The 23,635-nt window shown below is 50.1% G+C and overlaps 3 protein-coding genes across 4 annotated transcripts; 1 reads left to right on the top strand and 2 right to left on the bottom strand.

Moving 5' to 3' along the window:
* Window positions 1-2,901: 2,901 nt before the first annotated feature.
* On the bottom strand, window positions 2,902-3,726 carry NOP10 (NOP10 ribonucleoprotein). Its single transcript, XM_029952544.1, has 2 exons — window positions 3,583-3,726; window positions 2,902-3,283 (listed from the first exon to the last, which is right to left on the bottom strand). Exons 1-2 carry the CDS (start codon window positions 3,634-3,636, stop codon window positions 3,143-3,145), a joined length of 195 nt encoding a protein of 64 aa, XP_029808404.1. The 5' UTR covers window positions 3,637-3,726; the 3' UTR covers window positions 2,902-3,142.
* Window positions 3,727-5,503: 1,777 nt separating this feature from the next.
* NUTM1 (NUT midline carcinoma family member 1) lies at window positions 5,504-15,137 on the top strand. Its single transcript, XM_029952543.1, is given in 8 exon segments — window positions 5,504-5,534; window positions 7,165-7,656; window positions 7,659-7,863; window positions 9,781-9,909; window positions 11,200-11,339; window positions 11,858-12,144; window positions 12,413-12,529; window positions 12,860-15,137. Coding segments are annotated over 8 exon segments (3,417 nt in total). The 5' UTR covers window positions 5,504-5,518; the 3' UTR covers window positions 14,891-15,137.
* A 911-nt stretch (window positions 15,138-16,048) lies between these two features.
* Window positions 16,049-23,566, bottom strand: LPCAT4 (lysophosphatidylcholine acyltransferase 4). 2 transcript variants are annotated; one of them, XM_029951093.1, is made up of 14 exons: window positions 23,361-23,566; window positions 21,946-22,088; window positions 21,356-21,639; window positions 20,936-21,048; window positions 20,753-20,813; window positions 20,402-20,460; window positions 20,198-20,232; window positions 19,613-19,667; window positions 19,377-19,459; window positions 18,996-19,121; window positions 18,276-18,408; window positions 17,052-17,150; window positions 16,601-16,757; window positions 16,049-16,325 (listed from the first exon to the last, which is right to left on the bottom strand). In XM_029951093.1, exons 1-14 carry the CDS (start codon window positions 23,472-23,474, stop codon window positions 16,171-16,173), a joined length of 1,617 nt encoding a protein of 538 aa, XP_029806953.1. In that variant the 5' UTR covers window positions 23,475-23,566; the 3' UTR covers window positions 16,049-16,170. The 2 variants fall into 2 exon arrangements, with proteins under 2 accessions (XP_029806953.1, XP_029806954.1); XM_029951094.1 differs by having other exon boundaries at window positions 21,419-21,639.
* Window positions 23,567-23,635: the final 69 nt, after the last annotated feature.

Here is a 23,635-nt window from a genome sequence, read left to right as displayed (position 1 = left end):
ACAAAGCAAAACCACAAAATAAAAAATATCCAGGTAACAAAATGAGAAGTAAATTCCCATTTAAAATGTAAACTTCTTTAGGGGTGCTGGGTGGCTCAGTCAGTTAAGCATCCGACTTCAGCTCAGGTCATGATCTCACAATCCATGGGTTTGAGCCCTGCGTCAGACCCTGTGCTGACAGCTCAGAGCCTGAAGCCTGCTTCAGATTGTGTCCTCTCTCTCTCTGCCCCTCCCCCGCTCACTCTGTCTCTCAAAATAAAATAATAAAGACATAATAAAACTTTAAAAAAAAATGTAAACTTCCTTAAAGCTTGATTCTTACAAGCTTGATTCTTGCTCTTCAAAGCCTGTGATTATTAACTCAGGTTCACAACTTTCCTGAGGAAGAAATTCACTTCCTGAAGGATTAGTGTCTTCCTCAGGTAGGCCTGCTGGTAGTTCAAATCTCACAGACTTTCTGCTTATAAAGAAATGGTAGATTTCTGCAAAAATACTACCTAATACCAATATACTATAACTTTTAAAATTCTTCTCCAGTTTTTGAGCACATTTCAGAAGCTGTTAATATCTACAGAATCTCTTAAGGTAAGAAGCCCTGAGCATACTCAAACCAATCTGCCTTTTCTCTACTTCCATTAGGAATATTTCCAGGTCAAAGTCTACAGTTTACAAAGCAGGTAGCATAGAACAATGGTAGTTCATTTTGGGTGGTGGGAGTGGGGGTGGGTAGTAGGTTCCTTATAAAGACAAAATTACAGTCAATATTATAAAACATTGGTAACAGTTCATTTACTGACTTTGGTGCTTAAGGACCTTCCATTGCAGATCATTTTTCTAGAATTAACATTTCTTCCATCATCTATCCCCTTAATAAGGTAACACTTTAAATGTTTTTATTTATTGGGGCACCTGGGTGGCTAGTCAGTTAAGTATCCAACTTCCCCTCAGGTCATGATCTCAAGGTTTGTGAGTTCGAGCCTAATGTCCCCAGTCAGGCTCTGTACTGACAGCTCAGAGCCTGGAGCCTGCTTTGGATTCTGTCTCCCCCTCTCTCTGTCCCTCCTCTGCTTACATTCTGTCTCTCTCTCTCTCAAAAAATAAAGATTTAAAAGTAAGTAAATGTTTTTATTTATTTTGAGAAAGGAGAGCACATATGTGATTGGGGGAAGGACAGAGAGAAAGACAGAGAGAGAGAGAGAGAGAGAGAGAGAGAGAGAGGGAGGGAGGGAGGGAGAGAGAGAGAAAATCCCAAGCAGGCTCCAAGCTATCAGTGCAGAGCCCCATGAGGGGCTCTAGGAACTGTGAGATCATGACGTGAGCCACACAGGAACCCCAGGATAGGGTAACACTTTAAAATCCCTCAGAAAGAATGCTAAAAGAACCCTGTAAGTGAACATGCTAAGAAATTTTTTTAAAAATTGCTTGACAGGAAACAAGTATCTCATCTTACTATTCCAATAAGTAGGTGATTCAAAAATCATCTGTCTTCTATTAATTATGACCCAAGTCAAGAGATTTTCCTTTTCTCAACAGTCAACAACTATCCTTAACTTAAAAAAATTTTTTTTTAATGTTTTTACTTATTTTTGAGAGAGAGAGAGAGAGCGCGAGAGCGCAAGCATGAGCAGGGGAGGGTCAGAGAGAAAGGGAGACACAGATTCCGAAGACAGGTTCCAGGCTCTGAGCTACCAGTCAGCACAGAACCTGACACGGGGCTCAAACCCACAAACTGTGAGATCATGACCTGAGCCGAAGCCAGATGCTTACTCAACTGAGCCACCCGTGTGCCCCTATCCTTAACTTTTTTACTGAGATCATCAGACATCAGAGTCCAGGAGAAACATAATTATCCCTTTCCAGGACCAGTATTGATAAATCAAATCTATGCTGATTTAAGTTACATCTGCTTTTAGAGTCTGGAAATCTTGATGCAGAAGAAGAAGACTGTATAATTAGAACACAACCTCCATAAAGCAATTTTAAAATCAGTGGCACTAAGCATTCAAATCCAATGTCAAAAGCCACAAATGGAAAACTGGGAAATAATTAGGTGACTAACTTGACAAGGACAGGAAGAAGCAAGCTAGCATTTCTTGAAAGCTTAAATACAGCATTTTCCCTCATCATCCCTCTACTATGAATAGGATTAAAATTTTACCATTGCCCCATAAAAGCAGCTTAAGTCCTAAGCAATCTCACAGTTTTTTTTTTTATTAACCCCAAAAGTTTAAAAAACCAGCAAAACCCCTGCTTGAATCTCTCATACCCGATCTTCTAAATTAAGATCCATGTAGAATTCCACAAAGTAGCTGGCTGCTAAGGAGAATATAAAGTTAGGTGTATGTGAGTTAGGTGTATATGAGAAGACAATTCCTTGATAGAGAAAGCTAAAAATCTGGGAATATTTTCAGAGGCAGTAAATATGCATAAAAAGGCATTCAATATTCACAACGGTGCTATTAACAACACAGTGGGATATATTAAGATCCACCACTGAACCCTGTCAAATTTAGAGTTGAAGAGAATTTAGAAATGATGAGGAAAAAATGACACTAAACAAGTTAAGTGACTTTCTCAAAGGCATGCAGAGAAAAATCCTGGTCTCCTGACTTCCACTTCACTGCACCCCTCTACAATATAGCTGCTGTTAGTTTTCAAGCAACTCCTCAAAAGGTCATTTCAAGGGACAGGGAATTACTTCAGTCACAAGAGGGGTATTTTTCAGTGAATGCTGACGGCTGTGGAAGTCTCAACCGTTCTTCCCCTTCCCCGACACTCCATCACGCACAGCACTACTGCTCCCACAGTGACTGAAGGTCTTCTTCCAAGTGGTCTTGGTGTACCCCGCAGGTGCCCTTCCCTCTCATCTCCCTCCTTTCTTCCCACAACATACAAAACAAGGCTCTTTCAAACCAATTTAATAACCTGGCAGTAATTCACAATATGGAAAGATTCGAACTTTTTCGCTTAAGGGATATGCTACTATGACTGTTTCACACAAGCATGATCAGAGGCAACGATGAAACCGGATTCCAAAGAGCAAGGATGGTAAGAAGGCTTCAAGGCTCACAGACTGAAGGGCTTGGTTTCGGAAGGTCTCTCGAAGGGTAGCAGAAGAGACATGAAATTTAAGGGGCCCTCCTCAGAGGACAGGGCGCGGTTGCTGGGTCATGAGCACCTTGAAGCGTTTCTTGATGGTGATTCGGTGTCGAGAGTATTTGTCATCCGGGGAGAACCGTGCAGGATGAGCCGAACAGGTCTGCTGTCCCATAGGGTCAAGCTTCTGCTCGAGGAAGAAAAAACATGAGCTCAGTATAGGAGTGGTGGGAAAACTCAATCACTGGAGTCATAAGGGAGACAGCGGCTAGGATGGGGAGGAGGCTACGCGAAAAAAAGGTAAACAGAAAAGCCAGCAGACGCGACGGTAAGATCAACAAGTCGTACACTCCTGCCTCCATCATGCCTGGTTTCTGGGCTTTCTAGTTCCCCTCACCCTCCTAGGCAATTCGGTGGCTGTTCTCAACAGCTCCTCCCACCCATGTTTCTCGCCATAACCATTTACAACCCGTTTTCTTTTCTCACCTTCAGGGTATAGACCCGGTCTCCTTGCTCGTTGAGGTAATACTGGAGAAACATGATCTCACCATAGGCAGAAGTTCCAATTTCGTCTGCAGCTCTTCCTAACCGCCGCTGGTCTCACGTGTTTGTCAATTTCCCTTCCGTGGAGCCGGAAGAAGTCTCTCTCTCTCTTTCTCTCCCTCAAGGCATGCCGGGAAATGTAGTCCACGTAGGCCTTTCTCCTGCTGGCCAGAAGGGGGCGAATTAGTGCAGGATGTGATCCAGTTGCAACCCAGTTGCAACCTTGCGCGTTGGCTTCTAGTTGCAACTTTGCAGGAGTTCTGAGATACGTGGAGTGTGCCCACTGTGTGCAAGACAGTGCTAGGAATTAGAGGGGGGTAGGAATCGATATGGCTTTAACACTGATTCATAGAATCCTGTCTTTATATCGAGATGCACACCCATATCACAGGCCGTGGGTTTCTCGTGCCTGGAGAAACAAAGGCTCCAGGATTCAGAGCCTATTTACCTTAGGGTAGAAGAAGAAAGTTTTCTTCCCTCCCCTCTTTTACATTCGGTTCACCCGCCCTATTTCAAAATATTGGCGGTAAAGAGTGCATGATGGGTATTCGATATTATGTACGGCGAAGAGAGCGTGAAGTTGTTTTATGAAACTGGCGCAGTAGATTTTAGTGGTCGAACCAAGATTTGAACTCAGGTTTGTACCACAAATTCAGCGCTCTTTCTAATAGTGGTGAGTAGCTAATAATAGCATAATAAGATGCACCTCCTAGTGTTATTTCGGATTTTTAAAGGAACATAGAAATTCTCTTTATAGGACTCCGGTTTTAAAAGAATGAGAGTTGGAACCCAGATATCATTACAGAGAAGATCATTGCAGTGTGATTTATAATGGCGAAGACAGTGGCACATAGGTGAATTTTATAATCGAGGAAAAACCTCAAAGCCTTCTTATTTAAAAGAATATAGTTTGTATTTACTTGTAATTGCATAAAATATCTGCAAAATTTCACAAGAAACACACTATTGATTTCCTCTGAGATAAAGAACTTGGTTCCAAAAACAAAAGAAAGAAAGAGACAGAAAGAAACAGAGTTAAGAACTCAGTTCCAGAGGAAACAGGTGGGAGGGAGACTTGCTGTATATTCTATTTTGCATAGTTTACTTTTGACCCATTTCAAAAATTCAAAATTATTTAACAAAAATTTTAAACAATGAAATAATTTAACAAAAAGAAGAGCTTTTTGCTTTTGGAATTTTAGGCTGAACGGCAGTTTTTGATAGAGTGGTGCTTTTCAGCCAAGGGTAAGGCTAAACCTTCTGTGGACTGCAGACCTAATGGTAGTGGACTGTTTGGGAACACCAGGACAGTTTTTAAGGAAATGATATGCATATTACCAATGAAACACCCTGATTTTCTGAGACAATTCACGCAGACTATATGCTCTGAGTTTGGTTTAAAGAATATAGCCAACATTGAACTAATTCAAGCGTCTGCCACAGCCTGCTATTAATAGGAAGTCAGTTACAGAACTGGGTGGGACTGAAGGGCACAAAACTATATACCCTGGTGAAGAAATGTACAAGTAACCAAGAGGTAAAACTTGTAATATCGGGAATCAGAAAGAATTTACAAATTGTCCTAAAGAGATGCACAAAAATCGTGTTGCCATACTCTGGTTTGGAGGGAATTCCTGGTTCCCACCTGCTTACTGGAGCCCTTTGGAATCTCTTTCTACCTCTGCCCCAGCTCCTTTCCCCTCCCCCACTGTAGAATGCCTTGAGTCCTAGATTCTAGTTCTGTTTTGATCTGATCTTTATCTCCCTTCCTTGGGTCCCTGTGTATCTACTGGGGCCAGGTTGCTCTCTGGGTCCTGGACCTGACTGGCTCATTCTGGAAGCTTCCACACAGCTGCAGTTGGAGCCCAAATCTGAGAGGATGGCTTCAGATGGAGGTAAGTCTGCAGGTGATGGGGAAGGTCCTGGTTACCTGCCCACACCTTGGGGGTTCCAATTCAACGTTTTACCTGGGGACCAGCTTTTGGGGATGTCCTAGAGGGATGTGAGAGCACTAGGCCCCAGCCAAGGCATCTGTCTTGAGGAGGCTGGGGAAGGAGATTGTGCTATTAACTCTAGGCTGACGGGATGACAAGAGCTTCCTGGGAGGTAAATCAAAGCCCCTCATAGGAAAGTTAGCAGCTCATTTCTCTGGAAGAGGAACCCCCTTCTACATGTGTTTGTGTAGCCGGGTTATGTGTGTTGTGAATAGCAGAGAGGGCTCAAGGGGAAGGTCCACGTTCCTATGTCTTCTTTAGGAGATTGGAGCCTGCTCTAGAATTTTGCCCTGAGAGGACCAGGCTGGAGCCACTCTTCATCTTATTGAGTGAGGTGGTTGGAGGGAGACCTTAACTGGAAAACTGTTCCATTGGGTTATCTGTTGCCACGTCTGTAGAAAAATGTCCTCCCCAAAGCTGGACTGGAAGGGACTATATAAGTGCCTCTGCTCAGAGCCTTATGGCTCCTTCTTGCCCCAGAGGTGACTTCTCTTCCAGTTCAGGGAAGCAGTTTTCCTTGATTTCCCAGGGCCAAGGGATGTGGGTACTCTAATCAGAATGAGAGCTGAGGTTTCCCTGAGATGCTCTGTTTTTCTACCTTTTGTGAAGCTCAGGCCTTCAGACACATTCCATTGGCCACACATGGTGGAAGGCTCCTGGCCCTCTGCTGTGTGGTTGAGATGCCGAGTTTGCTCATATTCCATGTCTCCTTCGTGGTCAGGCAGCAGAAGCAGAGTGTTGTTAATTTGCCACTGGGAGCTATTTATTAGAGGGTGAGGAGAGTTGTATGAAATTAGGCTAATGATCTTCTATTATTATAATGAAAAATCCTAAGAGACACAGGTCCTGATTAATTAAGTACACATTTTATGTATTTTCCTTGGTCCCTTTGACTAGAGTCCACATAGCTCCTCATCAGCAGGTACTGTGTTTCACACTTCACGGTCTGTGCCTTGTTCCTCGTGGACCCTAAATGTCTGCTATTAGGAGTTCCAGGCAGGACACAGAGAGTCTACATCACCAAATTGTAGCATGTGCAGCAGCTTCTCTGGGAACCTCCCTTCTTGCACAGCCCTCCTCTGACCTATGTCCTGGCCTTTATCTCTAGTCATTCCTAGCTGTTACATAACAAAATTTCTGGAAACCAGAAATCTAATCCACACATCCTCTCCAGGGAACAGCGCTTCTGTGAGCGGTGGCAGGGACCACAGAGGAGCTGGGAACAGGGTTCAGGTGGTTTGAATGTGTTTGGAGTGGGTGAGAATCAGAGATGTATGCTGGGTGGCACGAGTTATGGAGTATGAGCTTATGGGCCCAAGGGTCACTGCACCTCCTCTAGTGCAAGAATTCTCAAAAAGGAGCGAGGGACCACAGAATCACCTGGGGGACATTTGTAGACTATGCGAGTTCCCCACCCATAGCCCCTCCCTCACCTGTTGAGGATCAGTGCTCTGATTGTTCAGGGACTAAATGGAGCCCTGGTGACCTCTTTTTCTCCTACTCCATTCCTTCTTTTTCTTTGTCTCAACAACATCTCCATTGCCAGAACCAGATATGACCTTGAAACCAGGTGCTGCCCTGTCTCCTTTCACTGCACTTCCCTTTCCCCAACCTGCTTCTGGTCCCCCAGACCAGCCACCCTGGGAGCAGCCTCAGCAGTCTCCCATGCCTTCCGCATTCTCTCCAGGCAACCCTCTGGTGCTCTCTGCTCTCCCCAGCCCATGGATGGTGACAGGGGATGGGGGCCCTGGACCCCCTGGGGCTGGAGTCATTGTCAAAGTCAAGACAGAAGTGGGACTGGCTGAACCCTCTCAAACTCAGAACTTTATCCTTACTCAGTGAGCCCTCAGTTGGATTGCCTGAGGCAATCCCTGAGGGGGCCCTGAGGGTCTTTCCCCATAATTCATGACAGCCACTAACATAAAGACCCTTCTACCCACCAAGGCCGTTGGGGTCAGCCGGGAGGGCCTCCCGGGCCTTCCTGCTCAGGCTCCACCACCAGCTGCCCAACTGGCCCCCACTGTGTCCTGGAAAAGGCTTGGCCAAGGCCACATGGGACAACCCAAGAAGGAGGTCCTTTGGCCACCCAATCCAAGCCCTCACTGGGTGACCTCGCCTATACCTCCAAAGGTGTATATGAAAACTTCCGACGCTGGCAGCGCTACAAAGCCTTGGCTCGGAGGCACTTCTCTCAAAGTCCTGATGTGGAAGCCCTTTCCTGCTTTCTTATGTAAGTGGGGAGATCTGACATGGATTATCCTAGGGCTTTTAAACAAGGAGGGATTTGGGGTGGACAAGAGGTGAGGCTATTTGGGAATAGGTGAGGGCAGGTCATGAGGGTGCTAGAGATGCTGTGAGAATGAAAAAGCATAACAATGATGATGATACGCCTCTTTACACACTTTCCAGGGTAAAACAGGCTTTCAGGTGTCTTCTCTGAAGTGATCCTCACAACCCTGTGGGTTGAGGCAGGCATTTTTATGTGGTCCTCATTTATAGATGAGAAGACTGGAGCTCAGAGGTTCCCTGTCATAAAGCAAGGAGCCATGGGCGGAGCTGAGGTCTCTGACACTAAGCACAGGGGCTTCCCATTTTGTTTTATTACCGCCCAACATGGAGCTGAGCCGTCCAAACCAGCAGGATGAGTGCTGGGCCCTGAACCCTCCTGGAGGAACGGAGGAGGATGTGCCGCCTGGCGAAGGACCTTGTGTGGGCCACCCCCGCCCCCACAACCCCCTATTTTAGCCACAGTTCACGTTGAACTAGGGAGGTGGTAGAGCTTGCCCAGTGACCAACGGCCCAGGCTCCACTAGTTGCTAGATTGGTGATCCTGGGCCCAACATTTACTATCTTTGCCTCAGTTTTCTCATCTAGAAAGGGGATAATTATACCTACTTGAGAAGGTTGCTGAGATGATGAATTAACATCTCCTAGCAGAGTGCCTGGTACAGCTAATGCTTCATTAAGTGGTATCTTCTATTATTATTACTATCATTATAAAAAAAGGCAATCTAGAAGAGGAAAAGAATTCACAAAAGGCCAGAATGCCTATGTGCGGGGATGCTTAGCCAAGAACCCTGGGTGTCATGGGCTGTCTGTTGTGCTTATAAAGCAGAGTCATTAGCCAGCCATCTGGGGAATTTTCTCTTTTTCCCCACCCAGACCCACAGCTGCTCTTAACCATACTGCACTCTCAACATTTTGAGTAAACCACTATGTAACACATGCCACATTTTACTGAACTTAAAATACAGGTACATTGTTCTCTCCATCACTGACCGCCTAAAGGAATCTCCCTTTCCACCCTGACTCTGGAGTGAATAAATCAAGAGTCTCCCCCAAGTCTTTGGTGTAGATTAACTTACCAGCTCCCTGATTTCTCCAGACAGCTCTGAGTTCTCTTGGAGCCTGGCAGGCTGGATTTCTAACTCCTGGCCTCCTGCTCTCCATGCTCTGGGGCTTCGGGCAGGGGCTCCTGCACAATGCAGTTCAGACCGTCTGCATCAGTCGCCCAGGAAGCTAGTAAAATCCTCAGTCCTGGGGCGCTGGAATCCATAGTGAAAACAAGCTTCACCAGGTGATTCTAGGCACAGTGCCTGAGCACTCTGGTGAGTCAGAAAGGCAAAAATGAATCATAAAAGAGATTAAAGAATATTGATATTTGACTATCTGTGAAGGGCTTCCTAGAGGCAAAAAACACTTAAAAACCAACAAATAAAAACACCACACAACCTTTAATTAGAGATCCATTTGGGTTAGGTAGTGCCTTTTTCGAAAAGCAAGAGCCTTCGGGCAGGGGTAAGCTTACTTTATAACAAATCCATTAATTTAATAACATGAGTGCTTTCTTCCTCATGTTTAATTGAGGATAGCACTGTGAGAATTAAAGGTGGTTGATTTCAAAAGGTAGGAGCAGTGCCAATCATCTGATTTTGCATGAGATTTGAACATGTCAGTGAGAAGTCCAGTGTGGGAGAGGATGGATGGGAGGTTGGGGGTCTGGAAGTCTAACCGGAGGTGGGATGTGACAAGGATTGGGAGCAAGTTGGATCTGAGGGGACAAGGGGGTATGTGTTGAGGTGTCTGTCAGGACAGATGGATGGGGGGCATGCATTATAGACCATGACTGACCCAATGGGGGTTTTAGTCCTGTGCTTCGCTCTCTGGCTCGGCTGAAGCCCACGATGACCCTGGAGGAGGGACTGCCAAGGGCTGTGCAAGAATGGGAGCATACCAGCAACTATGACCGGATGAGCTTCTATGAGATGGCAGAAAAGTGAGTCTGACCACCCACATTCTCCTGATGGGCACTGTGTAGCTGAGGGATGGGGGCAGGTAAGAGAAGCTTGAGTCTGGGTACGGAGGGAATTATTATTCAAAGGGAAGCTAGGAGGAGGAGACTGGACTAGAACGGGGTTTCCTGGATTCTCACTGCTTCCCTCACCTTGACTCTTGGGTTTTCCTGTCCCTTGGAAGCTCTCCCTCCCCCAAATCCTGAATTATATAGGTCCTCGATATTGGAGCCCAATGGGTGTAAAAATTCTTTGCTAAAGGGACCTAGCAACGGGGAGGTAAACTCTACTAGGTGGGTTCCTTCCTATCTCACTGACCAAGTAGCAGCAAGTGGCTACTAATGCAGACTTTGAGACCACACTTCCCCTGGAAAGAGTATATATCTGTGAAGTACTTAACACAGAAATCATTGACCCTGTTATCCCAGGGAGGGCCTGGTGCTTGCATAGGTTGGTCATGGGAAAGTCCTGGGTGTCCAGAGTGGTCTGGCTCATAGTCCTCATTTCTCTATGATAATCTCCTTGGTTAAAGAAGTAACTCCTGGGGCGCCTGGGTGGCTCAGTCGGTTAAGCCTCTGGCTTCTGCTCAGGTCAGATCTCACGTTCGTGGGTTCGAGTCCCGCGTCGGGCTCTGTGCTGACAGCTAGCTCGGAGCCTGGAGCCTGCTTCCGGTTCTATGTCTCCTTCTCTCTCTGCCCCTTCCCCTCTCATGCTCTGTCTCTCTCTGTATCAAAAATAAATAAAACATTAAAAAAATAAAAAAAAAAAAAGAAGTAACTCCTAAGGAAAATGAACCCTTTCTTCTGCAGCTTAGCTTCCATTTCCAACCTCCCAATTTTCTGGATCCATATCTCCTAGAATTACTCTTGTAGGATTCCAGTCCTAGACTCAGGACTTGGATCTCAGTACTGCCTTCTGGTGGGAACTGCCTTGAATTGCAATTCCAGGTCCAGCAACCTGGCTGGTGGGAATCCTGCTAGGCTTTGGCAGAGGCCTGACTGGCTTCAACAAGCCTGAATTAATTGCTGCTGTGTACCCTCCATGATGCTGGACGAGATAGGGTATGAAATAGAAGTGAAAGCCACGGTTCTTTCCTGGAGGAGCTTAACAAGTTATAGACCACTCATATTCTTAACAAGCTTCCTAAGTGATGACTAAGGGACTTTGTGGAGACCTGGTGGTTTCTACAGAATTGTTATTTGGTCATCTGTGAGCAGCCCCCTCCCAGTGTCTGACCTTCTCAGAACTGTCCAGGCATTCCTCACCCTTTGCAGGTTCATGGAGTTTGAGGCTGAGGAGGAGATGCAGATTCAGAACACACAACTGATGCTTGGGTCCCAGGGCCTGCCTCCAGCCACCCCTCTGAAACTTGATCCTCCAGGGCTCCTGGCCCCTGAGGTTGGCCAGCAGCCAGGTGAGGCTACCCAATTCCAAATAGGAGCCCTGGGCCAAAGGCTCAAGGGGAGGCGTGCAGAGTGCACAGAGCAGTTGTGGATTAGGGACGGCATTGCCCTTGCCTCTGTCACTTTCCCTCCAGGGAGGGCCACTGATGTTCCAAACAGGACATCCATACATAGGAGGCTGGGTTCTCAGTTTCCCTTTGTCCCAAACTTTGATCTTGGCCACAGAAACCGAGTCTCTAATTGATACTGTAAATAAATGAGGCACAGAGTACCTCATCTGTCTAAGAAATGGCGACTGGATCAGAGAACTTCTTGGAATTTCAGAGTTTCCCCACATACCTCATACAGTGATCTTCTTAGACCTTCTAGCTCCAAAATCTCCCACGGCTGGTGCTGTTTCAGGCCTGTTCTAGTCTGTAACCATTCTGGTGCATCCAGGTTGCTGCCCTTTACAAACACAGGTTGCGGTGGGGAAGAAGCCACAGTCTCTGTGCCACCCCACATTCCTCTTTTCTGTCTCTTCCCTCAGTGTACATTCCCAAAAAGGTGGCTTCGAAGGCCCGGGCCCCCCGTCGGCGGCAGCGTAAATCCCGGAGGCCTCCAGTTCCTGAGGTACCCAAGGAGATTCCACCAGAAGCCGTGAAAGAGTATGCTGACATCATGGATGGGCTCATGGGGAGTCACTTGGCCACTGGGGAAGATGGAAAACAGGAAGAGGAAGAAAAGCAGCAGCAGGAGGAGGAAGGAATGTATCCAGATCCAGGCCTCCTGAGCTATATGGATGAGCTTTGTTCTCAGGAGGTCTTTGTCTCCAAGGTGGGCTGGACCTGGGTGTCTGGTTTCTAATAGATCCTGGGGTGGAAATGCCAGGGAACCCAAAGACTTAGGGTTTTGCCTGAGGCAGTTAGGAACCAGGCCGTCTTCCTGCTGTCTTCTTAGGCAGTGAATGTGCATAGCTGGTGGTGGTCATGGTTCATAACCCCAGGGGAGGGGGGGAGGGGAGACATGGCTGCTTCTCTAGAGCTTCTTGGTCACAGGTTACCTCATGTCAAGGACTCAGATCACTTTTCCTTCTGTTCTCCAGGTGGAGGCCGTCATTCATCCACAATTTCTGGCAGATCTGCTGTCCCCAGAACAGCAGAGGGACCCGTTGGCCTTAGTTGAGGAACTGGAGCAAGAAGAGGGACTCAGTCTTGCCCAGGTAAACTTGGGAGGTAGGAAACAACAGAATAAAAAGCTTGTATGATTTTATCCAACTCTACATGCTCTTGGATGGCATGGCTTCTGAGGACAGCTTCAGGATCGAGGTTGAGGTGTGGAATAAGTAGGCAAGGGATTCCAGGAAACATAGGAAAAGGGGAGCGAGCCCAAGGGGTCAGAGCATGGGAGTAAGGCCCAAGAAGGCAGAAAAGAGCTACGGTTATGTTTTTGATGCCATGACTTCTGCCACCTGTTTCTGTTCCCTGCTCTAAGTACCATCTCTTTACCACCTTCTCAGCTACAGAACAATGTTTGTCCATTCTCCTTGCAGCTGGTCCAGAAGAGACTCCTGGCCTTGGAAGAGGATGCAGAGGCATCTCTTAGTTGTAGTGGAGCTCAATGGGACTCCAGTCCTTCCGTTTCTGATGAGGATGAAGATGGAGGTGGGCAGCTTCGGCCCTCACCTGGGCCTCGAGTGGCTGGGGGCAGCACTGTTTGCCTTGGAAAGGCTGCTTTCCCAGCCAAGCGGGCCCGGAAAGTACATGGTGGAGAGGAGCAGGCCCTAGATGGCCTGAGGGGGATGTGCAGAGATGGGTGCGTTATGCCATCTCCTGGCAGCTGGCACCTGCGGCTAGAACTTCCAGCTGCACAGGGAACTCGAGGGTCCTTCAAAATGGAGAGAGGGGGATCTGGGAAGGTGACAGATCAAATATACCCACATCAGGATGACCACCTGGGAGGTGCTAGGTCTCCTAGGCACTCCCTGGTGGTGGACAGCACTTCTGAGATTCCATGTGTTTGTTGGCAGGAAGGCCCCCAACTTGAGATGGTTCCCAGTTTGGATGTTGGACTGGCAGAGCTGGCTCCTCTGCAAGGACAAGGTTTAGAAAAGCAAGTTCTGGGGTTGCAGACAGGACAGCAGCTAGAGGGGCTGGGAGCGCTTCCTCAAGGGGAGGAGCTGTTGGCAGCGCCCCAGGAAGGCGCTTCAGGAGCCGTGTGGGGAGATGACAAAGGTCCTCCTGTGGTTCAGAGTTATGATCAGAGCCCTTCCCTTAGGGAAGCTGGGGATGGAGACGGGGACACAGCCTCTCTCAGTCCAGGACTTTGGCTGAGCGGTGAGCTGGAAGCTGTGGGTTTGGAGTTACCCTTACAAATTGAGGAGGTTATAGAGAACTTCCATGTGAATTCCACTCCCAGGGAATGTGTCGCTGAGCATCAGGAAGGCTGCCAGGTGCTAGGCTTCAGAGGCAACATTTCTCTGGGTCCTGGAGAAACCACAGCACCCAGGGAAGAGGGGAGCAGTGCAGTTCCCAGTGGAGGCACGGACGGCACAGCTGCCGTGCACAAGAGAAACTACGGCAGCCTGGCCAGACCTCTGAGGGCCAACAGCCCATCCTTGAGGCCTGAAGGAAATAGAGAGCAGAGCCCTGGGGCTATAAGGGGTCTCAGTGGGCTGTGGGCCGAAGGCTGCCCCTCGTTGCTGGAGAGTAGCATCAGCACCCGCACACTGGGGGCTCCCAAAGAAACCCTTCAGCCTGCATGTCAAGGCAATATCTTTATGCTGGGGACCCAGGGTATCTCCTCCTTCCCTGAGGTCAGCCTAGAGGCGGGGAGTGGGAGCAATTCCATCTCTCCTCTGTTGGAAACCATAGAACATGTCAACATACTAGATATTAGAGAGGCCTGTGGCCTCCATCTACGGGTCATTGAGGATACCTGCCTGCCCAATTTTAATTCTTATGACCCCCAAGGAGAGCGCAGGAAGGCTACTGATGTATCCAAGCCCGAGGACCTTGCTCCCTTACCAGGAAATCAAGAGTCTTATGCACATGGGACCCCCAAATCAATTTCTCATCAGGGCCTTGAAAACACGTTCTCTAGATGCAGAGCCAGCGATGCCTTAGTTCTGAGAGAAGCCTCTCCTGTCAGTGAAACATGCAGCTCAAGAGATGGGGCCAAAGGAAAGAAGAAGCGGGAGAAGGAGGGGAAGGATGGGGAAATCGCCAGCTTGGCCTACCTCTTGGCTTCTAAACTTAGCCTATCTCCCAGGGGGCCTCCCTTCAGTCCTCACCCTGCCTCAGGCCCACCAGCTTCCACGGGAGGGCAGGGTGTCCAGAGAGCATCCAACTCCCACTCCACTGAGGCCAGGGACCTTGGCCAGCCTCCATATCCTATGGCCAAGTCTGGGAAGAAAACCCTCAGTCCAGCTCCTGCTGGAAAGAGGCCCTGCCAGAGAGTTAAACTAGGCATCTCTGGGGAGAAACCCCTGGCTCTGGAGGGGGCTCGGGCCTCACAGTCCCATAAAAGGCGGCGAGATACTTTTGTCAAGGGCAGAAGAAAGAAACGACGGCGTAGCCAGTAGGGGACAGCTGAGCCAAAGGATCCCACCTGCTGCTCCCTGGAAGGTGGGAGGCCCCAGGGTGGATTTCACCCTGGCTTCGTACCAACACGCTGGTTCTCAACCCCATGTTATCTTGTTGTTTTGCAAAAGTAGGGAGTGTGGGAAGGGAGGTCACACTGGCTAGGCTGAAGGTGGTCCCCTTGGTGGGAGGTGAAGTACTTTTGAAAGGAGTTGTATGGGGAAAAAGAATAAAGACTTTCCGGTTGTTGGAAAATCCTTGCAGTGTGTCCTTGTGTACTCGCGTCTCCGCTGCTACATGGGGTGAGGTACTGAAAAGGAAGGAGGTGGAGGTGGCTCCAGATTCACCAGATCTAGATACCACTCCCGCCTCCAGCCTTATTGAGGCTCCCTGACAAGTTCCGGGAGTGGGAAGCCCCAGTGATCACTTCATCCCTCCCTCATGAGAAGCCCAGGCATGCAGACGGCGCTTCCCAGGACAGGCCATCATTATCCATCTCCCTTCACAAATCTTTAAGATGGAAAGACGCTTTAAAAAAACAAACAAAAGAACCCTGTCAGATCTCGGGTTAGATGTCTAATTTTCTGCACCTAATGAGTTTTCCACAGCACCTTTTTAAGGGGAGGAGGCTGCTTATTTTTTTCCCCCTGCCTTGAAAGGGTGCTGGACAGAAGGGACCTCATGGTATAAAACACCCTCCCGAGGCTGGTCTGGGCTGCAGGGAGGAGGCTCTGCTCCCATCACGGGCGGGGGAATCATTCTCAGTAGGATTATTACATATAAATTGGTAGTTAGCTATTTTTTAATTTCTAACGAGGACAGAACAAGAGGGAATAGACTGAAAAGAGGTTCATGAGGAAGCCTGTTAAAATGTGCATATATAAGGTTTGACAGCAGGAGAGGAGGATGTGAGATTTGCATGATTTCTGTGCAGGAAAGAGCCCCGTCCTGTCCAACTGGAAGCGAGGATTCATTCAGCAATGGCCAAGAGGACTGACCCTGGGAACCTTTGGGATCTTCCGATGGGCAGCCCACAACCGTTAATCCCTTTCGTTCCCAGCTGATACCATCAACATAACAGCCTTATTTTTTTTAAATAGATATAGATATATATTTATATTTATATATAAAATAGTTTCTTACAAAAAAAAATACCCAAACAAACAAAAAACCAAAAATCAACTTAAAAAAAAAAAACAACAATAACAAAAAAATCAAGCAGGAGCAAACAGGTTTGAGGCACAGGGTAGGCCAGAGGCGAGCTGGGGGTGGTCTGAGGCGCTCAGTCGCCCTTCTGCTTGGAAGCTTGCACAGTCCCGTTGGCCAGAGCAGTAGGGGTGCGTGGGGAGGAGGCATGTGGTTTCTGGGAGGGGCGCAGGTAGGTGCTGAAGAGCCTCCTGTGGAGTGGGTCGTGGAGGGAGAAGTCCTGGAACTGACCTGGACGAGGGGTGAGAAAGGGTGAGAAGGGCCAAGGTGGAAAGGTAAAACCTTCTAAGAAGGAGGGGAAGAGGGCGGCCAGGTCATTTTGGGGATCGGTATGTCCCGTCCCTCTCCTTTCTGCTTCACTTCACAAGTCCCAGCTCATGTCCTCTCTGCCTTCCCAGCCTCACCTCTCATATGAGGATTGCCAGCACTGGCCACCTGCCTTTGTTCCCTCCCAGCCTGTGCTGATGGTGGCCCAGGCCCTCTTGGCAGAGGAGGTGGTGACTCACAGAGGGAGAGGCCTTGGTGGGGTCCCCCCTGGCACAGCTCAGTGTGCAAAGTCACAGCAGCAGGGCGGGGTGACCCCAGCAGCAGGTGCAGGATGGTGCTGAAGCCGTCTTTGTACAGCAGGCGGCCAGGTGCTTCTACTTGCTCCTCGGCAAAGAGCTGGGACAGAAAGGGACGCCAAGTCAAGCGCTGTCCTCAGGCCATCGCCCCACACCACCCTGTGGGTCTGCCTGACAGGCTCCCAGTCTCCCCAGCCACCCTTACCCTGGCCCTTTCTGCAGAATTGTAAACTTCCCAGCTCCTGCCCTTGCCCTGTTCCCAGCTAGGCCGTGACACAGGCACTGTGGTGCACAGCCAGCACCTGCTACCTAGAAGGTACCAGGAGCAGCACCACATACAGGCCTCCGGGTAGGGTAGGCATGGCCACCACACATCCCTCCACCTTCCTGATACCTCAAAGGCCAGGCGAATCAGCTCCTCCAGGCTCCTGCCCCCATCCAGAGCCGCCAGTGCCAAGGCCACATCTCTAAAGTCCACCAAACCCTTGGCATCCTGGATGGTGAAAGAGAAACCAGGGCACTATGAGGACCAACCCTGTGTCCTCCCTCTTTTGCTCCTCCCTCTTCTCAGCATGAACAGGGATGACCTGTGTCTGCTTCCCTCAAAACCCTAAGCCCTAAACTCTCTAGGATCCCCAGCATTTCTCTCGGGTCACACTCAGTCAAGCCACCGGCAAGTCACTTGGTAACACCGCTCTCCTCTAAGGCATCTCGTATGAATGTGAAGGAATCCCTCAGAAATGCTGAAGTTACCATCATGTTTCTGACAAACCCTAAGCTGGAAAAACTGGTTCCCTTCTGACTCAGCTTACGCTGGAGAACTGGTCCGACAGACCGATGGGGGCCACTGGCATAATTTTACAAAAAAAAAACCCAAGGAGGATGCCGCCATAGGGGAGCCCTCCTATTCAGCTCTGCTGGAGACTAAGCAGAGAAGCTCCTTTGAGGGACAGTCTGCCCCAATCTAAGCAATGAATACACCTGGACCACTCTGTTCCCCTCTGGAGGATGTTGAGAGCCTCGGTTTGTATCTGAGACCAAAAAGAGCTCTTTGGGGCAGTGGTGGTTGTTTGCAAACATTAAGACTCTTTTGGGATTATTACAATTCAACAGGAAAACCTGGTTAAGTCCCAGGAAATATACAGAGTGCCAAAATTCTTTAGATAGTTCAGGAATCCCCTAGAGCAGCCAAGGGCTCTCTTCAAAAAGTATTGCAAAGATCTGAGTCTCCCACTCATCTTTAACCTGTCCCATGTTGTCGCCTCCATAGGTCACCTTCCCATCCAACCTATTGATTCTTCCTTGAAACTCACACAGGTGCCCCACAAGGTGGTCTGTTCCTCCGTCTGGGCAAATCCCTAACGTGGCTTCAAAAACGAATGGACCTCACTAACCAGATTATTTCTTCACTGTTCCTTCCCACAATGATTAGAACATTGTTCCTCAACGCACTCTATAAAATACAAATCCCCCAGAGGACCTCAGGAGATGACCATCCAACAGAGCAGATTCGACACTGCCCAACCATGGGGCCAACTTGATGGTATTCTGAAGTCCTGAGCATGTCAGCCTGGAGAGCAGGGCCTGGGCTCTGGCCTCTGTGTCCCAGCTCCTTTACCTGCTGAAAGTAGCTGAAGGCTCCAGCCACCGTGTGGGGGTCAGAGAGTTGCAGCTGTCTGCTGAACTCCTCCTGGCTGATCATACGACTCCGGCCTGGCTCTGCCCCAGCGTCCACATGGCCAGGGGACAGCCTACAACAAAATTGTTGTGGGCAGGCAGCTTACTCAGCTTCTTCCTGGACATACTACCTTGGCCCCAGCCTCCACCATAGACATACCTGGCATTTTCCCAAAATGGACTTTCACTCACAGTCCCTTGAGAGCCATTCCTCCTCTCCCTGGGGTTATTACATAACTTTCCCTTCCTTTCTACCAATTCTTTTACTCTATTATCTTAAAAAAATTCCTCTACCTTCCCTCTTATTTCTTTTTTAAGACTTTCCTTCATGGGGTGCCTGGGTGCCTCCCATCAGTTGAGCATCTGATTCTTGATTTCAGCCCAGGTTATGATCTCATGGTTGTGTGATTGAGCTCCGAGTTGGGCTCTACACTGAGTATGGAGCTTGCTTGGGATTCTCTCTCTCTCTCTCTCTCTCTCTCTCTCTCTCTCTCCCTCTCTCTCTCTCCCAGCTCCCCCGCCCCCCGCCTCTGGTGCTCTCTTACTCTCTCTCAAAATAAACATTAAAAAAAAAAAAAGTCTTTCCTTCTTCCCACTTCTCCCTCTTTTTTTCCTATCTATAAGTGACACTGCCCATACTCTTATGTTCAAGGTCACTTACCCAGCCTTCTGAAGCACCTTTCCCAGTTCCCAGAGCTGTGGCTCCAGTGCTACCTTCAGCCGGCCTACCACGATCACGGGCAAGCTCCCTACAAACTCACACTCGGTGGCTGGAATGCCCAGGGCCCTAGACAATGAAGAATCATGGAATGGAGGAGGGGTGAGGAAGAAGACTCTTCTGAGGGTTCACTACTGAGGAGTCTGGGCTGCTGAACACGGAGAGGAGACCACGCCCCTTTAACTGCCCCCACCCCAGGTATCACCTGTTCAGAGTCCATCCCACTGCCCACTCCCCCCTGCTGTGGAACCTCAGCTCTCCACCCCTCCTGTGGTTCCTATGCCCTGTATATCTGCTCCAGGAAATACTCTATGGGACACTCACTGTGCCATAACCCTCTGTACATTGTTGGCATAGAGGGTGGGGTTCCTGCTCTCTTCTGGGCTGGGGTGGTACACAGGGAGGAACTGAAACATACACATACACACATGTCCACTTGTCGTCAGGACCGCAGAGCTATGGGTGACCACCCCCACCCCCTTTCCCCGTCAGGGGTCAGTTGATGTCCATTCCCCTAGCCCACCCATGGTGGTGGCAGGGGAGTGAGGGGGTTATCATACCTCCACATCCACGATGCTGCAGGGCTGAGAAGCTGTGAGCCAGAGGACTTTAAGTCTAAGAGAAGAGAGACCTCAGATGCTCACCAATCGCTAACTAGGGGGTCTTCCCACCCTGAGGAGGGGAGTGGAAAAGTTCTGTCTATTCATATAAAAATGGACTCCTAACCATGTCAGTTGGGAGACAGAAGGAAGCGCCGGAAGGTGGTAGGGAGAGAGCACCGCAGGCATATGCCTGAGGAAGAATTGTCAGAGACGTGTGAGTGACTGCAGGAAAGGTGAGGCAATCCTGCTGGTTTTCAGGAAGAAATGGCTGAGGGAGAAGATCGCTTAAAAACACAGGGCAGGAAGTTAAAAGGAGGTATAATCACAGCAGGAATGATTAGGTGGGATAGCTGAAGGCACTTCCAGATTATACCAGGAGATTGGAACAAAACAGGAAAATGGGCATCCCCCACTTCTCTAGAGTTCTCTCGACCCAAGAATGAAAAAGGTCCATTTGCCTTGTCTAGAGATTGGAAGGTGGGCCAGGAATTCTCTGATGGGCTCTGCTCCCCACCCTCACCCCAAGAATGAGCACCGACTTACACTCCAGGGCCCCTCCATGCCCAGCTGGTGGTGTCCTACAAGAGAAGCAGGGGTGAGGGGAGAAAGGCATCACTTTTCTTCCCTGGGAGCTGGCCCATCCTCTCTGGGCAGAGGCCCCGCCCCAGCCCCACATGCACATCCCACCACAACACTCAAAGTTTCCACTGACTCCCATTTAGGGTCCATTCTCAGACTCAGACTCACCAGACTGTTGGGGTATCGGATGAGGACAGGTTGCACAGGAACCCCTGCGATGAAGGCTCCTGAATCCCATTTCCACCCCCCACCCCCAGGCAGAGGTTAGTTCACTCAGGAAGCTGGAAGGCATGAAGTGTTGGGGTCGGGACAAGACTGAAATGACACCTGGCCTTGCTCCATTTCATTGGTAAGTTCCTTCCTGACTCCTGGAGACTTTTCAGGGTTAGCTAGAAGTCCCTCATTTCTCTTCCCTACTATTCCCTCCCCACTCCACTTCTTGGGTTGGTCCAGAATCCCTCTCCAAATTTGGGGCTCCTTTTTTCCTATCACCCTATCACCCACTATCATTTTATTCACCTGGTTTGAACTTAAGCAAAGCCTTCTTGTTGGAACAGGTGCCCTCAGGAAAGAACAGTACCTGGGGGGAGAAAAAAAAACCAAGGGACCAGAATGAGGTGGGGTAGCCTGAAGGGGAGAGAGGAGAAAGAAGCCTCTCTGGGAGCACTTAAAAGGCCAGAATCTCTTGAAACCCTTACCCACCTGGGGCCACTTGCCTCCTGAGGTAGCCCGCCTTCGGACCTCCTCCACTACTCTGCGCCGAGAAGCCGGGTCGTGCCGGGATACTAGGATAGCTTGGTTGAAGCGAAGAAGGGCTGGGGTCCAGAGAGGATACAAGGAATCATTCAATTCCTACCAGGGGCATTAACACCTGCAGCTTCCCCTCCCTCAACAGTATGGAGATGTTTCTCAGTTATCTCTTTGCCCCAGGGACACTCCTTTTATTGTACATTGTTTTTTAGGAAATTATCAGAGATCCCTCCAACCCAGTAAGCACCAGCCCTCAGAATCTAAGAGGTTGGTTCACAAAAGGTATCCATTTGCATCTCATTTGCCAGCATCAGTCAGTATCCCTTCTAACTTCTCCCTTCCCCTTGGAGGCCAGCTCTCCCCACAGCTTGCCTTTTTTGCTCAGAGCGGTCATCTCTCCCCTGGAGATGACCTCCTCTTGCGAAACTCTCTCACCTCCAATGACAGGCACAGAAAGGTTCTCAGCTCGGGACACAACCTTGGGCAGGTCACAGGGCAGGAGAACAATGGGGTCGAAGAAAGTCGAGTGGGGAGCGGCAACAAGAACAGGGGCCTGAAGGCGAGAGGCCCGCTGGCCCCTGACTCGAATTCGAAGGAAGCCCAGCAGGAAAAAGAGCAGGCGGCTGAGACCCAGCACCCCATTGTGGCACACGGTCCTGCAGGGCAAGGCTGGCCATTAGCAGAGGCAGGGAATCCCTCCCTCCCCTCCTGCCCCCCCCAGGCTGGGGCACCCAGAAAAGCAGCTGCCCTTCTTCTGTCCTCTATCCTCTGCCTACCCTGGGACACATCAGGGCGCCTCACTTATAGCTGCAGTCCTGGGGACCAGGTCTGAGCCTGGCTGACTCATCTCCCCTACCTAGGATGGATAGCAGAGCTTCAGATCCCTCCCTCCTTTTCTTCAGAATGGGTAACAGGGAAGAGCAGTGAGAAGCAGGGTCTCTGGGGGCTGATCCCCCACTTACTTCCTCCATCCTGTAATTGGTTCCTGAAGCTGCTCCTCGGTACGACCAGCTACTTGCAGCCAGGCAAAGGGCCAGAGGAGAAAGAGGACGATAAAGGCCAGAAGCACTCGGATCGGGGCCAGCAGTGCCCCCAGGAGGCAGAACTGCAGAAGGTGGGAGAGAATGCCACTTCAGGATGGGGAGACACTCTCCCCACCTCTTCCCTTCTCCTACAAGGATGGAATAGAGCCGTCACTCCCTGTAGATCAGGAGACTGGTGGTGTCGGAACAGAAGAGGGGATTGGAATCCAAGATGAAGATACCAGTAAGGGCTAAAGGGTAAGAGCTTAATACGATTAAGGGCCTCATTAATAGGATCGGAACGAAATGTTTAAAATCTTTCAGCTGGTCCCCACCCTACCGACAAAGTCATAAAACGCATCTGGCACTTGATAAGGCTGTTAAGAGCCTTTAATGATAACCCCTTTGGAAGCGCCCAGCACAGTGCTTGATGTAGCATAGGCTGGAGATAGTCCCTCCCCCACGTCGCATTCCATAAATAGCTATTCTGTCCAACAGAAGCCAGGTGCACAGTTCTTTCTACTCTGGTCCCGGTTGGTTGAGAGTTGAAACACACAGAGGTCCAGTTTTTAGGCTCAGGCCAGCCTAGTGCAACTCACTCCCCGAGGGCTAGAGGATGGGGGCAGCAAGAGCATGGCCCTACTCCGCAGGGGAGGGGTTGCCAGGAGCCAGGGTGACTCCCTGGGCTGCCCTAGGGAGAGCGCAGGTAAACAAACCGAGCCCCAGGAGCCAGCCTCCGGGGCGGCGAGGGCGGCAGAAACCTTGGACACTCCCTGCCCACACCCTTCCCCAGTTTCCCCAAGGCTGGTGCGGCCCTCCACTTCCTGTAGCCTGCCCCCTTCTCAGCCTCCCTACCCCCCACCAGGAGGTGCTGCAGTGCAGGGGTGGGGGGAGTGGAAAGAAGGGGTGGTGGAGATGGGCACAGGGACGCAGGCTCTGGGTCTAAAAACCTCTTCCCTAATTCAGAGCCTCCGAGAAGCACTCAGTACTCCCCCACCCCCCCAACCCCGGCTTTCCGTCGCCTCCACCTCCATCCTAGTTCATTGGCCTCCGCAGGATGTAAACCGCATTCCCCAGTATCCTCATCTCTCCTACCCCTGGGTCTCTGCAGTCCTACATCCTCGCACTGTCAATTTTTCCACACCTTCGAGCTACCCATCTCCCAATCCGGCGCCCTCTCCAAGGACCCCTCGCCCATCCACTGCCGCCCCCACGTGTGCTCCCCCGAACTCCTGCCCCGCATGCCTCTCACCCACCTCTTTTCCGGATCTACATCCCCATCTTTGCCTGGCCTTTAAACGGCCTTCTTTTCCTATCCCCACGAGTCCTCCCGACGCCCCCTGGTCACACTTTACCTTAACCCTCTGGAGGCGGGAGAGATGTAACTCATGCACGAACGGGTTGGGGGGCGTCGGGGGTCCTGGGGTAGGGTCGAGGGGGGCCCAGTCCCCCGGACTTCCTTGGCTCATAGCGGCGGGAGAAGGTGGGAGCGAGGGCGCCCTGGCCCCGGCCCCGGGCCCCGCTCTGCAGAGCAGCGACTGCTGCTGCAGCGCTCCCGCCGGGGCCCCGCCTGGTGCCGGGTGCCGAGGGGCGGGGAGCAGGCTGCTCGGCCCCGCTCGCGTTGTCAGGG

The sequence above is a fragment of the Suricata suricatta genome, chromosome 9 (assembly GCF_006229205.1).
Source record: "Suricata suricatta isolate VVHF042 chromosome 9, meerkat_22Aug2017_6uvM2_HiC, whole genome shotgun sequence".
Lineage (NCBI taxonomy): Eukaryota > Metazoa > Chordata > Mammalia > Carnivora > Herpestidae > Suricata > Suricata suricatta.
Note: the sequence above shows the minus strand (reverse complement) of the source record. Positions and strands in the feature narration are given on the sequence as shown.